This window comes from Nuphar pumila, chromosome 16 (genome assembly GCF_984573655.1).
Source record: "Nuphar pumila chromosome 16, dmNupPumi1.hap1.1, whole genome shotgun sequence".
In the NCBI taxonomy this organism is placed as follows: Eukaryota; Viridiplantae; Streptophyta; class Magnoliopsida; order Nymphaeales; family Nymphaeaceae; genus Nuphar; species Nuphar pumila.
Window position 1 is genome coordinate 1,171,432 of NC_143264.1, and position 17,358 is coordinate 1,188,789.

The 17,358-nt window shown below is 38.9% G+C and overlaps 1 protein-coding gene and 1 pseudogene across 2 annotated transcripts; one reads left to right on the top strand and one right to left on the bottom strand.

Moving 5' to 3' along the window:
- Window positions 1-1,173: 1,173 nt before the first annotated feature.
- On the top strand, window positions 1,174-13,269 carry LOC149812609 (THO complex subunit 3-like). The gene is made up of 11 exons (XM_089992179.1): window positions 1,174-1,295; window positions 1,375-1,470; window positions 3,847-3,976; window positions 10,493-10,584; window positions 11,267-11,335; window positions 11,822-11,879; window positions 12,069-12,168; window positions 12,358-12,444; window positions 12,698-12,776; window positions 12,914-13,046; window positions 13,131-13,269. Exons 1-11 carry the CDS (start codon window positions 1,230-1,232, stop codon window positions 13,163-13,165), a joined length of 945 nt encoding a protein of 314 aa, XP_089848305.1. The 5' UTR covers window positions 1,174-1,229; the 3' UTR covers window positions 13,166-13,269.
- On the bottom strand, window positions 13,173-16,706 carry LOC149812610 (E3 ubiquitin-protein ligase WAV3-like; annotated as a pseudogene). Its single transcript, XR_016428365.1, has 4 exons — window positions 16,608-16,706; window positions 16,426-16,509; window positions 14,875-15,302; window positions 13,173-14,779 (listed from the first exon to the last, which is right to left on the bottom strand). The product of XR_016428365.1 is annotated as an E3 ubiquitin-protein ligase WAV3-like (transcript).
- Between the last annotated feature and the right edge of the window lie 652 nt (window positions 16,707-17,358).

Sequence of the window (17,358 nt, forward strand, 5' to 3'; positions counted from 1 at the left end):
ATCACCATATATTTGCTTCTACTGTTAATATCTCGAAATAAAAACCCTATTTTATTTCTGTATTTAATTGATTTATCTAATTTGATTAGTTTTTATACGTATGGGCAGGCTTATAGTTATAGGCTTAGTTACCTTGGTGCTACAGGGTCTGGCTCACAAGGATTGCCTTGTTGGTAGGGATGCAACCGGCTCACAAGGGTATGCTACTTTTATGATTTTTTGGCTGTTCCGACTCGATCCAAATAAGACTTTCCTATATATTTAGCTGATCCGAATCGGATCTGTTTGCATCCCTACTCATTGGTTGTAGCAATAGACCTGACCTTGGAGCAGGGGTGTCAATGGGTCAGACCTTTACCGAAATTGAGTGGCACCTACCAAAGCCAAAACCATATCCAGGTCCTATAAGGGTAACAAATCAGACCCAGTAAATCTTATTGTTGTATACATTTTACATTAAAAATGCAGATCTTAATCAGGACACTTGTCCAATCCAGGTTTGTTATAAAATCTAGAAACCATATCCGGTTTTGTATGCTAATCAAACCTTACGTATCCGACCTAGATAATTAATTGGGCCCTTTGTCGTCACCAAACCCCTGGCCCTATCGGATCGATTATGGATCAGGATTAGGTCATACCCTGCCCTAGGATCCCTTGACACCGCTACTCTGGAGTAGGGGTGGGTATCGAGTCGGCCAAGGCCCGTTTAGAGCTCGGGCTATAGGGTTTTAAGTGCGACCCGGCTAAGAGATGGCTCGGTTCTTAACAGGTTTGGGTTTAAAAAGCAACTTATGACCCAATCCATTGGCCCAATGGGTCAATGTTCAACAGCTCGGTTCAGCTTGACTTAAACTCATTTATAGATTATTTTCTAATAAAATGAAGTTTATAAATTAATTTATGTGATACGAAAAATAATGAATTAAATGAAAGGTTAACGTATTCATCTAATTATCTATGTATTTTTTATATAATCAATGCAACTAATTAAATAAATAGTAATTACTATGCATTAGCTACTAAAAATTAATTATGTAGTGCAGGCCTCGGCCTGACCCATGTACATAATGGGCTGGATTTCGACCTGTAAGGGCCTAAAATTTTGACCCAAACCCGGCCATGACTTAGCCCACCCGACAGCCCGGCCCATTGCCCACCCCCTGAGGGCGCTCTCTCTTTGTCTGCAGGTTACAGAGAGAGAGAGAGAGGGTGAGAGAGAGAGAGAGATGGCGGAGCCCGTTGGCCCCTTCAAAGGCCTTCACACCAGAGAGTATCCAGGGCACAAGAAGAAGGTAAAGCCCTCTCTCTTTCTATATATATATATATATATATGCAACCATCGTGATGATTGAACTCTGTGTTTGTGAGAAGGTGCACTCTGTGGCGTGGAATTGCACGGGGACGAAGCTCGCGTCGGGTTCCGTCGACCAGACCGCGCGCGTTTGGCACATTGAACCCCATGGCCACGTGACTCCTTCTTTCTCTCTCTACCTATTCTTCTCTTTGCCCGTTATCTATTGCTAATCTCTTCTTCCACCTTGTTGTTTCTCTATTTTTTCTGTATTCCCGAATTGGAGTTGGAATAAATTGGTAATTGCAACCATTTATTGTTTGTTGGTAGTTCGTGAATTGGTTGTAGTTCATTTCATGTTTGAGTAATGGTATTGCATGATTGCTCATATTTTGTGTGTTCTTTCTAATCTTTAATGACCATGGAGCTCATACTATATGATGGCTCATATCCAACATTTTATTTCTTCCTCTTTTATCATGATTTCGCAATATGTTTGTTGGTTGTGTTGAACAATTTGCAATCAAGTGAAAAACTAGTGATACTGCTAAGAGAGGTAGAAAAAGGGCATTGATGATCAGCCAAGCGGGTGATACAATTTATACTGCTAAGAGGGGTGGAAAAGATACATTTGATCGAACATTAGGGTAGTTTCAAGGCGCTGCAACATATTAAATAAGGGTAAAATGTGAGTGCTTAGGCCTGTTTCAGTTGGGATTTCAATGCCTAATTGAGCGTTCAACTCTTCCATAGTCAGCTAGTTGTCCAGGGTTGTCTCGAGCCACCAAAGGTATTTTTCTATTCTCCAGCACTCCATTTCATCAGTTGGAATATAGGTGCAAGGGAAGGGCTTCAAATAGAAGTTCACTGGACAGAAGGAGGCTTGTGGATGCATAAGACACTTGTTAGCTAAAAAATAACCATAATTTACATGTTTGTTAATTATGATTAATGAATTGGTACCAGCTGACCAAACACATCAGTCTTGGGAAATAGGCTTTATTCTTATATGGATGAACTCTAGATTAGGTTGGTAAGTTACATATCTAGCTGTCTAGCAGCGTCTTCTGTGATATCAAGAAATTGACTTTTTCTTTTTTCTTCTTACCCTTAAAATATGAGGAGAATCTTCCATCTCAACGTCATTTGCACCGGCCACAGTAGTACCTGCATTGTTGAGGACCAATGTGATAGATGTCCATACAAACATATAGACTCTATGCAGTGGGTCTTATGACAAATGTTTTCTATGGTGAAATATAAATGATCATTCCAGCCTTAGATGTTGAAGCAACAGACATGCAACCTGCATGTGTGACAAAAAGTTCTGAATAAGAAGATGCACTGTTTCTTGAACATTCACCAGAGGCAAGAGGGAACTAAATCTTGCATGAAGAGTTTAGAATTTTAATGGAGAAACTCCAGGTGTTTTTTTCCATAGTGCGACTTTTCACCACCATTGAGTTGTGCTCTTGCTGTAGTAACAGATAATTATGTTGAACTATTTGACTTAATGATTATCCAAACTGAATGTCATCTGGGATATCAAACTTCTACTTGTTGTTAGATGGCCGCCGTTGAGTTCTGTTCTTGCTGTAGTAACAGATACTGAGGTTGAACTATTTGACTTAATGATCATTCAAACTGAACATGCACTGGGATATATCATATTTGTACCAGTTCTAAGGTAACAGTCAATCTAATAATTTAAATAAATTCCTTTGTAGGTTTGATAAATCACAGAATTCACAATTCTTAAGAGTGCCGTGCTTTGGCTCCAAATATCCATATTGCTTCAGGCTTCTTGAACTATTTCTAAATAACTTGTTCACGAAACCAGAGAAATCCTTGAATAAAATATAGAAACTGTGGTGTAATGTCATGAAAGACCATTACTTTGACTTTTTTGAATGATTAGAAATCCCAGGTTTTAGCAATAAAGTTGCAGGACTACCTTGGAACTTGTTGTCCAGATCTGTTTATATATAGGATAATGCCAGCTGCCATATGAACAAAGTCAGTGTTAGCTTTCTCTAGGAAAAAGGTGAGTACCAATTATTGGATGTGTGGGTTGTTCTTTGAAAAAACTTGTGCCAAAAGGCCCTGGTGGATGGAAAGTTCTTCCAAAACCCTTTCTGATGTTGTGGGGGCTTAAATATGTGGTTGGAGTTAAACTGTTCTTATTTTACAAAGTTATATAAATAATCCATATATGAATTAGTAAGTCACTGGAGGAAATACAAATATAGAAGATTTTTGGGTCAAAAATTATGGTGGACCAAGGGGTGTTGAGTTCAAATCCCAAAGGAGGTTATCCCCTGGCTTGGCTATCAAGAAATACAAACGGTTGTACAAGCTGGGTAAAAGGGGAAAATTGCATGGCGCATATGCATAAGCTTAATGACTTCAAATTGGCTAAGTTTATAGATCTCAGAAAATTAAGATTCATCTGATCGCTGTGGTTTTTTCAGACATGTTGTTCTCATTACACAAATATAAGTATGCTTGCACTTGTACTCATTTGTCTGTTTATTTATCTCATACATTTGTAGGGGAAGGTCAAGGACATCGAATTAAAAGGGCATAATGATAGTGTTGATCAACTATGTTGGGACCCCAAACATGCTGATTTGATTGCAACTGCATCAGGAGACAAGACTGTACGCCTGTGGGATGCTCGTAGTAAGAAACCAAGTGCCTTTGGGTTTTGAATTGCATTGTTTATAGTACAGCAGCAGTGTTTCTAGTTTTGTGCTTGATGGTGTTTGTATTTCCTTTAAACCATCACATAATCTATGTAGGAGCTAGATAATTATGAGGGCTTGCTACAGCAACAATACGCTCATAACAGCATAACTAAATGTGAAATGAAATGGGGATCTTCGAAACACGTGCTTTGATTAACAAGAGCAAGTGTCAAGAATGACACTAAAGCACAACCCTTAAAAAGGGTATAACTGGAAACAAAATAAAAATAAAAATGTATTCTTTATTGATATGAAAAACCAATTGCTTAAGAAGCATTGGGGTAAAATACAAGAGGGGCTGCACCCCTTTATATAAGAGGACTCAATAGAGCTGTTGGGCACAGTCCAACAGCTCTATTTAGAGCTGTTGGAATGTGTCAGTCCAACAGCTCTATTAAGAGCTGTTGGACTGTGTCAGTCCAACAGCTCTATTGCTAGTCAAGTCTGGACAGGACTTGACTAGCAACAGTCATTCTAGTTCAAACTGAACTAGATGACATAAAGACAAAAAAATAAAAATAAAGGAAAAAAAATACAGAAAAGAAAGAAATTAAAAATGTATTTATATATATAATAATATAATATTATTATATATACATATATGTACAGTTTTACATTTTAACACTCCCCCTCAAACTTACGGTACAATGAGCGAAAGTTTGTCTAAGAGAAAGTGAAATCGGGGAGCAGCGAGAGGCTTTGTAAAGAAGTCTGCTAACTGATATTCTGAAGTGACATATGGCAGATCAATTATCCCGTGTAGATATTCCTCTCTGACGTAGTGACAATCCATTTCGATGTGTTTGGTGCGTTCGTGGAATGTTCTGTTACTGGCAATGTAGATCGCACTTTTGTTGTCACAACACATTTGTGAAGCCTTTGTTGCTTCAACTCCCATGTCAGCAAGCAGTCGTCGGAGCCAAACTACTTCCATGGTCGTGGTTGCCATGGCTCTGTATTCAGCTTCGGTGGATGAGAGAGATACCTTCTGCTGCTTTTTACACCTCCACGAGATTAATGATTCCCCTAAAAAGATACAAAAGCCAGTGGTTGAGTGTCTGTTATTGGGATCACCTCCCCAATCAGCATCAGTATATGCAATTAAATCAAGAGAAGAGGAGGAAGATAAGAAAAGTCCTCGTGAAAGAGAGGACTTGATGTATCTGATAATACGCATGACTGCTCCCATATGAACAGAAGTAGGAGCATGTTGAAATTGACTTGTTGTATGAACAACATGTGCTATATCTGGTCTGGTAATGGATAGATAGGAAAGTGCCCCGACAAGCTGTTTGTAAGGAGTAGGGTCTGCAAGAAGTTCTCCATCATCAATCTTCATTTTAACATTAACAACTTCTGGAGTGTCAACTTTCTTATCATCAGTAATACCAGACCTGAAAACAATATCAAAAGCAAATTTAGTCTGAGATAATAAATATCCTCTAGGAGAATAAGCAACTTCAATGCCTAAAAAATATCTCAACAAGCCCAAATCAGTCATTTCAAAATGAGATTTAAGAAGTGTTTTGATTGTTTTAACTCCCTGTTTATCGCTTCCGGTTATCATCCACATAGAGAAGAAGCACAATGATCCCTGCATCAGAATTCTTAATAAACAAAGCAGTGTCAGTTAAACAGAATTGAAAACCAATATCAATCATAACACGACTAAACCTATCATACCAAGCTTTTGGTGCTTGTTTAAGTCCATAAAGGGCTTTTTCTAAGCGAAGGACTTTACCCTTAGGAATACTTAGACCAGGAGGGGGTTCCATATATACTTCTTCAACTAGCTTTCCATTTAAAAAAGCATTTTTGACATCCATTTGAAAAATAGACCATTTTTTGATAGAAGCTAAGGCAATTAAGGTTCGGACAGTAGTCATACGAGCCACCGGAGCAAAGGTTTCTTCATAATCAATCCCATATTCTTGGGCATAACCTTTGGCTACTAAACGGGCTTTATATCTTTCAAGAGTACCATCACTCTTGGTTTTAATTTTATAAACCCATCGACATCCTATAGTTTTCTTCCCTGGAGGAAGATCTTGAATATTCCATGTAGAAGCCTTTTCAAGTGCATCTAATTCAGCTTTCATGGCTTCTATCCATTTGATATCATTTTTTGCTTGAAAATATGTGGATGGTTCTTCATATGAGTGAATTAATGCAATAACTGCCCTATATGTGGGTGAGAAAGACTCGTATGATACAAACTTTTCTGGAGGCCTCGAGATTCGGGATGATTGTCTAGTTGGAATGTTAGAATATTTCTCAAGTGCACATGGAGTATTAGACTCTTGTCGCCTGGAATATTGAATACTAGTATCTCTATGAACTTCTTCATTTTCAACATTAAGATCAATAATTCTTTGATCATCATCAAAGTTACAATCAAGGTCATATTCATCAGATGTTGATGTTAGATCTAGCAAAAAGGAGTACTCAGTGACGTCTTTTAATTTTCTAAAATCAAAGAAGCTCTCCTTTTCAAGAAAGGAAACATTTCTAGACACATATAGTTTATTATTTTTGAAGTCAAAACATCTATAACCTTTCTGGTTTTCAGCATATCCTAAAAAGGCACAGGGAATCGCACGAGGGGAAAGTTTATCATTTTTGTCAGTAAATATGAAACATTTGCACCCAAATATTCTTAATCTAGAGTAGTCTGGAGAAATGTTCATTAGTTTTTCAATGGGAGTGATATTTTGTAACGAAGAAGATGGCATCCTATTAATGAGATAGGTGGCAGTTAAGGCAGCTTCTGCCCAAAAGTCTTTAGGGACTTGATTTGCTATTAATAAAGTTCTAGTGGTTTCTATAATATGGCGATGTTTTCGTTCTGCCAGTCCATTTTGTTGAGGTGTATAAGGACAAGATCTTTGATGTGTGATGCCATGCAATTTAAGATAATTTTGAAAATCTGTGGATAAAAACTCTCCCCCTGAATCTGTGCGAAAAATAGTAATATCATTTTGAAATTTGTTTTTAACCATATTATGAAAAGTTTGAAAGTATGAAAATACTTCAGACTTATGTTTGAGAAAGTACATCCACGTATGTCGGGAGAAATCATCGACAAAAATAACATAGTAAACAAATCCTCCTTTAGAAATTACTGGTGCAGGACCCCAAACATCCGAGTGTATTAATTCAAGTGGTCTTGAAGAGAAAAAAGTTTTGTTCTGAAATGGTAATCTTTTCATTTTGCCGAGAATACAATCTTTACAATCAAATGATTCAGAGTTACAAAATTTTCCTAGATTTGGAAAATGTTGGATTTTGGCTATATGTGGGTGACCAAGTCTCTTATGCCACAGTTCCAACTCTATTTTTTGAATATTATAACAAAAAGCTTTCTTCGTCTTTTCCAAAAAATCCATGTAATAGAGTCCTCCTTCTCTATGGCCTTCCCCAATCAGCTTGCCTGACTGGCGATCCTGTACCCAACAACCATGAGAAGAAAAAGAAATATTACACCCATAATCAGAAATTTGAGATACAGATAAAAGATTTAAATTTAATTTGGGAACATGTCTAATTTCTGGAATAAAAAATTTTTTTGTTTTATAAATTTTTTCAAAATTTCCTATTCCTTCTATTTCAAGAGAAGTCCCATCAGCAGTAAAGACCTTTGACACACTTGTTTTATTTTTAACACATTTGGATAGACTTTGATTATTTGGGGTCATATGAAAAGATGCACCAGAGTCAAGAAGCCAAGAAATTTTACCTAAATCAGAAAAAGATGAGGCTGCTGCGCCGGTTGAAGCTTCAGATGAGGAAGAGGCACCTTTGATGAGAGGTTGAAGAATCTCCATTAGTTGGGCCAGGGAAACTGGTGCATCCTGATCTTTAGGCTCCGATCCAGCAATTGCAGCTCTTTTTTCTCTCAGCTCCTTAAGTTTGGGACATTGTGGCCTGTAGTGTCCCGGTTCATGACAGTGATGACAAATAACTTTCTTCTTATCATAGTCACCATTTTGTCGGTTAAAGTGAGGAGGCCTATATGATCGAACATGATTCCCTGGTCTAGACACGGCTAAAACGGAATCATCTTCAATTTTTAAAGAACCTTTCCGGAGACGGTTTTCTTCCATTGTTAACTCTTCAATAGTTTCAACAATAGAAGGAATTTTTCCCCGGTGAAGTAGGGCCGATTTAGTGGTTTCAAATTCCGGCCTTAATCCAGTGATAAACTGGTAAAAATGTTCAGCATCGAGTTGTTTCTGACGAAGCTCGATGTCTTCGGCACAATGCCACTTTGGTTCTAAAAGGGAAAGTTCTTCCCAAAGTTCGGACAACCCATTGTAATATTCACGAATAGTTTTGTCTCCTTGTGTCATCATTCGAACTTTTTCTTGGAGGTTGCACACGTGTGCAATATCTTTAAGGGAATACATATTCTTAAGGTATTCCCATGCCTTATCGGCATGATCAAATTTGGCAAGACTTGAGCATTTTTTAATGTCAACGCTATTGATAAGCCATGACATTATCTTCGCATGAGATATTCTCCATTCTTTCCATTTCTTCTCGTATGAGGCAATAGCCTTGATTTTCTCTTCTTCCGATAGAGGGACCTCTTTATCTCCCTCCTTTTTAGTAAGAGATAGCTTAGGTTCCGAATCGGAACCATCCACAATCCCCCATAAGCCTTTTCCCCATATATGGTGCTTCATGATTGAAGCCCATGTTACATAGTTCGTATCGCTTAGTTTCATAGGCATGATGGTGACTTTATCATTGTCATCCATCGATTACAAGGAGAGAAAGAATAGGGATAGAAGAGAAACAAGAAGGAAAATGAGAAAGAAAGAAAAAAAAACAATACAACAAGATGTGAAATCTTCTCCAATGAAGTGATAAAACACTTCTCTTCAAGTGGCGAACACTTTTGCAAACGGGCACGGAAATCGAGGCAGCTTTTCCTCAAGATTTAGTACTTCCGCGGCTCTGATACCATGAAATGAAATGGGGATCTTCGAAACACGTGCTTTGATTAACAAGAGCAAGTGTCAAGAATGACACTAAAGCACAACCCTTAAAAAGGGTATAACTGGAAACAAAATAAAAATAAAAATGTATTCTTTATTGATATGAAAAACCAATTGCTTAAGAAGCATTGGGGTAAAATACAAGAGGGGTTGCACCCCTTTATATACACAGCTGAAAGAGGACTCAATAGAGCTGTTGGGCACAGTCCAACAGCTCTATTTAGAGCTGTTGGAATGTGTCAGTCCAACAGCTCTATTGCTAGTCAAGTCTGGACAGGACTTGACTAGCAACAGTCATTCTAGTTCAAACTGAACTAGATGACATAAAGACAAAAAAATAAAAATAAAGGAAAAAAAATACAGAAAAGAAAGAAATTAAAAATGTATTTATATATATAATAATAATATAATATTATTATATATACATATATGTACAGTTTTACATTTTAACAAAATGGACCACGTCTACTTAACTTGATTTTGTTGTCTAAAAGATCTACATAATTTCTTGACCATGTTTACCAAGTTCTTTACTTTGAATCATTTGTGAACATCTTCTATCCTATGGGTTTCTAGTGCACTAGTTTTCAATATCCCAACCTGCAAACCACAAAGAACTACATATTTATACTTTTATCTAGCATCGTGAAGTTTCAATAGAAACAATAATGTACTAACTTTTACGCCTAGCTCAAATAATATAAATGCACATATGCACACATAAGTTCTGTAACCCACATCCTCTATTCAAGATGTATTATCCCCAATCTCGACATACAAACACATATGTGTAAATGCATGTGCATTTATTTGGAAATGGAACTTTCAATGGGAATCTTTTATTCATTTTAGCTCTATCAAGATATCAAAACTGGCAAAGGGTGCACTTCTAAAGCTGTAAACATCATGCTTCCCCAGAAAAACGGAAGTGTGAAAGTGTGATGCAGCACCTTCGCAATAGTGGGAAGCCTGCTTCTTGTCTAATGGAACAACATTTCCCTATTCGTTTCCATATGGATTTCTGTCCACTTCGTATTTGCTTTTTGGTTGTTTTCTATTTTTATAGGTTGTGTGCAGTCATAATAGGGTTTGTAATCACTTACATATTTCTATTGAAAAGACATACCACATGGCTTTTCACTTTTTAGGAAACACAAAAAATGTAACAAATTTGTCATCAATGTTTGGAAGCTAATTTTTCCCCAAAATATGGAGATCTCCCAAAGTATGTGGGAATGACTACTATGGAAAATTGAAGTGACTTTTGAAAGCATTGGAAACTGCAGAATCATGACACAAAGTTATGACATATTAATGAAAGCTGTATCATAATCCTTGGGTTACAAATAGTTTGATATTTCAGGTGTGTAATTTGATTTTTCAGTTGTATTCTGAACTTATGTTGTTGTTATTAGATAAATGTTGATGTTATCTCTGGCCTGTTATTTCAGGTGGAAAATGCACTCAACAAGTAGAACTTAGTGGTGAGAATATAAACATCACATTTAAACCTGATGGTACACACATTGCTGTTGGGAACAGGGTATGTGTTGCAATCTGTCACCTTATTTCCATCATAATTAAGAGCAAGCTGTGGTGCATTTTGTCATTACACTATTCCTTCTGGAGCTATACAGACCAGGGTTACCGGAAGCGCCTAGCTAAAAGGGGAAGCGCGCTTCCCCGAAGCGCGCTTCGGAAGCGCGGAACGTCGCGCTTCCGAAGCGTGGGGGGAAGCGTCCCCCTTTTTTGGGAAGCGTGTTTCCCTTTAATGGGGGACGCGTTTCCCTTTAATGGGGGACGCGCTTCCCTTTAATGGGAAGTGCGCTTCCCATCACGCTTCCCCCACGCTTCCCCCTCGCTTCCCCCACGCTTCCCCCTCGCTTCCCCTGTTTTTTTTAAATTTTTTGTATTTTATATTTTTTATTTTTATTTTTTTCGCTTCCCCCTCGCTTCCGAGACGCTTCCTAGGTCGCTTCCGAGACGCTTCCTAGGTCGCTTCCGAGACACTTCCCGAATCGCTCCTAAGTGGTCCCACGCTTCCCCGCTTCCTAAAATTTTGAAAGTGCCTCGCTTCCCGCTCCCGCTTCCCGTATCGCTTCCCGCTCCCGCTTCCTCAACTGGCAACCATGATACAGACTCATTGTTAGTAATATATATTTTCTTTCTTAGCATCCAATTGTATTGTCATGCAGGAGCTCATTAAGTGTCTATTTATCTTGCAGGATGATGAACTGACAATACTGGATGTTCGTAAATTTAAACCAATCCACAAACGCAAGTTCAGCTATGAAGTGAGTAACAACATAGTTATTTAATAAGTATTTGATTTTTTCTCCTTTCAAGAGTTTGCAGTTGTTGTTCATTTGGTCCCATTGGCTCTTCTCTGTTCTTAAAAGTCTACGAAACCATGTCTGTGATTGTCATCCACTCAAGATAACCTCACATGTAAGTCACTTAGGCGAACTATAGATGAGATGTCTTCATTTTTCCCACACAGGTAACCCTATCTGTGCCTTGTCTGGATTACACTGCAGACTGGTTTGTATTTCCCTAGCAATCCTTTTCTTCTTCTTTTTCGTAATTAAAAAAAGTAGATTCTTCCACAAAGGGGATTTGCTGCATATGACTTTTCATTGTGAGATTAACTTTAGGTTTGTTATGACTTTACTTCCAGTTTTTTCATCATGCTTATCACTCTGATTCTTTCTAAACAAGATGCTTATTCTTTGGAAATATCCTTATGACAGTAAAGCCCTGCATATTATGCTTATGTTCAGGTCAATGAGATTGCATGGGACACGACAGGGGAGGTCTTCTTTCTCACTACAGGAAATGGTAAAGTAGCCGAATTCAGTATTCTATCTATGGTCTTTCACCTTGCAGTTGACTAGGCTTTCTAGTGGCTGTTAAGCCCTTAAGTTAGCAAGGGAGAACTTCTATCATTTGTTTGGTGTTGCTTCAGTGAATTTTGTATGAGTGGATTGTCCCCAATTTATGAAAACTAACAATTGAAAATTTACACAGGTACTGTAGAGGTGCTAGCTTATCCATCCCTTGGAGCGCTTCACACCCTCGTTGCACATACAGCTGGTTGCTACTGCATTGCCATTGATCCCTTAGGAAGGTCTGCTATATTTCATATTCCTACCATTTGCTTTTATTTATGTTGCTTTATTGTTGAACAATACTTCATGTTTGCTGTTTGTGTGTAAACTCAAAATTAAGGATTGAAATGCTTGGGAAGGTTCAATTTATAAGCAACACTCTAAAGCACTTTTTATTTTATTTTGGATAATTTTTTCTGATATGACAGATACTTTGCCGTTGGGAGTGCCGATGCACTGGTCAGCCTTTGGGATATGTCAGAGATGCTTTGTGTTCAAACATTTACAAAACTTGAGTAAGTTTCAACAAAGTTTAAATTGTGTTGTCTTATTTCAGACTTCAATAAGACAAAAATGACTGATTCAGATACAATTTGCTTAGTTTCATTAGATTCCAAATTCCAGGTCCCATCCACCTGGGACTTGGAGTGGGTCCATGTTGGTCTGGCTTGCCAATGCTGGTTAGGGTTGTAGGGTTGTTAGTCGCTGCTGTGCTAGTTTTCTTTGAAGCAAGTCATGCAGCCAGTGATCCTTCTCTGTTTCTCACAGGTGGCCAGTAAGGACCGTTAGTTTCAACCACACAGGAGAATACATCGCCTCAGCTAGTGAAGATCTATTTATTGACATTGTACAGTATCCATCACCATATATATATATATATATATATATATATATATATATATATATATATATATATATATATACTGAATTGTGCAGGTTCCAGGAAACTGTGCCCTCAAAAGTGTTTCTGTTGTGTTTGAACAGTCCAATGTTCAGACTGGGAGGACGGTACATCAGATTCCTTGCAGAGCTGCTATGAACAGTGTAGAATGGAATCCTAAATACAATCTCTTGGCTTATGCGGGTGATGACAAGAACAAATATCAAGCTGATGAAGGTTTGCCATTCGCACACCAGATTTTGATTTCTCTGGGATTGTTCTGGGCTTATTAAATGCTATCTTGTTGGGTCTTTACTGCAGGTGTATTTCGAGTTATGGGGTTTGAGAATGCTTGATCTTAACAGAAAGCAGCTTATCAAGAAATTCTTTACAGGTGAGAATTACAACCATCATCAGGGGATCAACTGGAACTATTATTTTGCTTTTGTACTCAACAAAATGTAGCAAGCTATTTTCAAGAACATTCATTGATGTGGTGACCTGAGTCAATGTGCTGCAATTTTGAACCATATGGAGATGTGCATTGCCTTGCAAAGTAAATTTTTGCTGGCCAAAAGATATGTTACCATCTGACAATGAATGGCAAAGAAAGTGTGTTTTTGTCTTGTAAGCATGTTCTGAATGGGTCTGTCTGCATCTGCTGTTACCTTTTCTCTTGGCAAGCAAATTTTTGTGCACCAAAATATATGTACTATGATTTATAATAAAAAAAAGCTGTCACCATAGAAAAACAAAAAGAAAATTCTTCTTTCAAATGCTAGAGATCTTGTGGAAACCAAAATAAACTTGGCTGGTCTCAGCAATCCTGAATGGCAGTCACCAATTCCAGCTTTTTGCAGTTGAATCACTTCTGTGTTGATGGTGCTGTCGTTGTGCATCTGTTTGGGTGGCTCCTTTAAAAATGCCACCTTCAGTGCTTAATGCAGTTTGAACTGTCTCTGCTCTTAACTCGTGTCTGCATTAACTTTCCATAGCTTGTGATTTAGAACAAGAAGCAAAGAGAATGAGAACAGAATCATAAATGGAGAAGTCCATAAGAAAAAGCAAGCTATATGAATGTGCAGTTTCACTTGAATTTTATAACAATCCATGCAAGTGTTTAGCCCATCTTCTGGCCATGCAAGGATCATGATACTCCCACCTCTCAACACTGCTCCTTCTTCCACCAATACTCATCTCCCTCCTTGAGAAATCACCATCACTGGTCTCCCCAAATCGCACCATCACTTCGCCTGTTCTCAAACATTCCTCACCTTCCACACCTTCCACATAATTGTAACCAACAGGAATTATCCCACATTCACCTATATCTACCAAGATTCTCCTTTCTTCTCCCCCCCTCAAATCACCCAACCAAACCATGAGCCCTTTCTCTCCAATTCTCAACCTTGTCTCTCTGATCACTTCCCCAAGCAACCCAGCCAAGAAATCCTCAAACTCATGTTTGATGCATGTATCTGTGGAATTGAAACCAAACCCAAACCCAAAATGATGGACTGGCACTTGAAATTGTATGTCATGGCATGAGAAAGGCTCTTCTGGGCCATCAGACAGCAACAAGATGCGAGAGTGGGGATTATGGTGAGCACGATCTTCTAGTATTTTCATCCCTTTCCTCAGTCCTTCAGCATGGTCTACATCACCTATGCAAAAGAGATGGTCAATGACCTGTAGAGCAGCTCGCTTACCTTGTGCAGACATGCATCGAAGCGGAAAGGCACGGGTTGCAGTAGTGGAGCAGGTAACTATAGCTACACGGTCTATCGGACGCAGCGAGCATACTACTAAAGCCATGGACTGTTTGAGAAGTCTCAACTGTGTACCATTTGAGCTGGCAACCATGACAAGATCTAGTGCAGGTGCAACTGCAAGTCTTACTGATAGGTAAGCTTTACTGGAGTACTGATACAGCTTCTGCCCACTTGGTGAAGTACTGAACATTGATGCAGCTGGAACAATGTTTGATTGATGTGGTGTTATCTCTGTCATGGTCCGCATTGGTTGACCGGGTGTGTGATTGGTGTTATTGCTAAGTGTGGGGAGCGGGATGACTTGCAAAGCTGAAGGCCTGCAGGGAGAAAACTCTGGTGGTGGTGGTGGTGGTGGTGGTGGTATGGGCATGAGCGTGAGGATGAGGCGGGGATGATCAGATGTGGGGTTTGGGTCTATTGGATCATCATCATCGTATCTTGCTGAGCGATGAGAGGAGCGGCGATGAACACGAAAGTTGGCAATGGAGTCATCGAGGATGCGAAGGATTGGGTCATTCTCATGGACTTGGAGGGGAAATTTGGGTCCGAGTTGGCGAGGGAGCTGGCTCCATTGGGATCGGCAGATAGGGCAAGTCGTGCTGCCGTGCCGCACGTTCGAGGAGATGCAGAGGAAGTGGAATGCATGGGAGCATTGCGCCGTGAAGATGGTCTGATGGCCCGGTATCAGTGGCTCTAGGCATATAGCACAGAAGTTCTGCAACTGAAGCGAACAAAGCATCAAAGGGAAAGAACAGAGGATGAAACAGGAGCCGTTTTGCAAATCAATAAAAGATTAAGCAGTTTTGGAGACTCGTCAGAATGACTAACACCCACTAGAAATTTTCGTTCAATTATTCAAAAGGAAGGGATCTTGAGACCCTAAACAGTGTTTAATCTGTCCTCGAGGTCCCTTAGTCTTTCAATTGCGAAATGACATACCTTTTTCTTTTTTTAGGCGTGACTGCTTTTTAGCTTGTTGGGAGACATGAATGTCATTTAGATAAGAGCAGAAGTAATCATATCTGCCATTACTCATAAATCCATGCCTAACTTCAATTTTTCTAACAATTATTTGTCTACAAGCGAAGGCATGTTAACCCACAAGTTTTTCCTTAGATTATTCAAAAAAAATTTGTGCGGGAAGTATGAGCCTTTCTCCCCCCCTCTCCCCCCGAATACTTTAAAGAGGAAAAAAAGACATTTAGTAATTAAGATATACCCCTTCATTTATACCAGTTTTTTTTGTGGCTTAGATCTTTATTTGTAATGGAACAAGATGGAAAGATCCGGGAATCCGAATACATGACCCTCGTAATAATAGCATTCATACCACTGAGATATTGGAAATGCCCATTATGCCCCTAGAAGATAAATTTAGAGGTATATTCTCGTCATTTTAAAGAGTTGCCAAGATAACGATTGGCAATGTCTGAAAAAGCAAAAGAAAAAAAAAAGTAACAGTTTTTTATTGCATAAAAATTTAAACCGTTTGTTTGGAATTTTCCTTGAAACGCCTCACAGATTTAAAAAAAAAGCTACACACTTCCAAATCGGATATACAAAGACCCTTTCATATTCTGAAATTGACAGGAAACGCACATTTCTTTTTTTTTTCTTTTTGACAGGAAACGCACATTTCTAAGCGTCACTATACGCTTAACAGATTCTTTTGCATTACCAGAACGTAAAATCTCTCTCTCTCTCTCTAAGATTTCAGGACAATCTCAGAGAAGATTCTAGTGATTTTCTGAGGAAAAAACGCCATTCAGAAGATCTGAAAAAATGGGCCTGATTCAGCAACAAAATGCAGAAAATGAAACAATATAAAGAGAATAATAGCGTACCTTTGTTGAGCCACTTCCTTCTTCCTCCTGAGAAATCACACCAACATTCTCCTCTGCATGCGCCTCACTCTCTTGGCAACAGATCTGAACCCCCAAAACAGTAACAGTCAGGGAAGAAAGCAAACACTAAAATCCATCAAAAAAACCTGCAATCTAAAACTAAAACACCAAAAAAGACCCACATTTTCCTTTGGGGGCTCATCCTCACTCTCTTTTCTGGGGATCGAGATGCACGACATTGCGAGCTTCTTCGCTGCCTCCTTCAATTTACACCCTCCCATCATCTCACTCTCTCTCTCTATACCAATAATGGGCAGCGGTGTCTCTCTCTCTCTCTCAGGGTAATCACTTAGGTCCCTCCTTTCCTCCACCTCTCTCTATCTCTCACTGATCTGGGTTGAGGGTACTCTCTCTCTCAATAATAGGCAACAGTCTCACTCTTTCTATACATCTGTAGGTAGTGAACTGTCACCACCCACTACCCACCTCGTTTTCTCTCTCTTCTTCTTCTTCTTCTTTCTTCTCTGCCGTTCCTGAACACAATAATGAGGTTTTGTATGCGCCTTTATTCCCTTTCTCTTCCTTAGCTTACACTCACGTACTTATATACTCATCCTTTCAGCCTTAGCCTTTGGAAAAAGGAGAAAAAACAATTAAAGAAACAAAAAAAATTTTATGTATATGGAAATTAGTGAGAATTCCTTTTACCACCTTCACACTTTTTCATTTTTCCAATTCTTTTTCCTTCGACCACTTTTACTTTATTATTGCATTTACCCTTTTTCATTTTTACCAAGTTGGGAGGGAAATCCTCGAATGCGGCACCTTGTCCGCTTCGTAGTCAGCAAAACCATTACTCGGGAAAACCACTCCCCACGCGAGATTTTCGGGGTCCCTTCTCGACGCCCAGTACAAACGAAAGATCGCCGAGGA

Coding starts and splice junctions, on each gene's coding strand:
- LOC149812609 (XM_089992179.1), top strand. CDS start 1,230: ATGGCGGAGCCCGTTGGCCCCTTCAAAGGCCTTCACACCAGAGAGTAT. Junction 11,880..12,068: donor CTTTCTCACTACAGGAAATG/GTAAAGTAGCCG, acceptor AAATTTACACAG/GTACTGTAGAGGTGCTAGCT. Junction 12,169..12,357: donor GCCATTGATCCCTTAGGAAG/GTCTGCTATATT, acceptor CTGATATGACAG/ATACTTTGCCGTTGGGAGTG.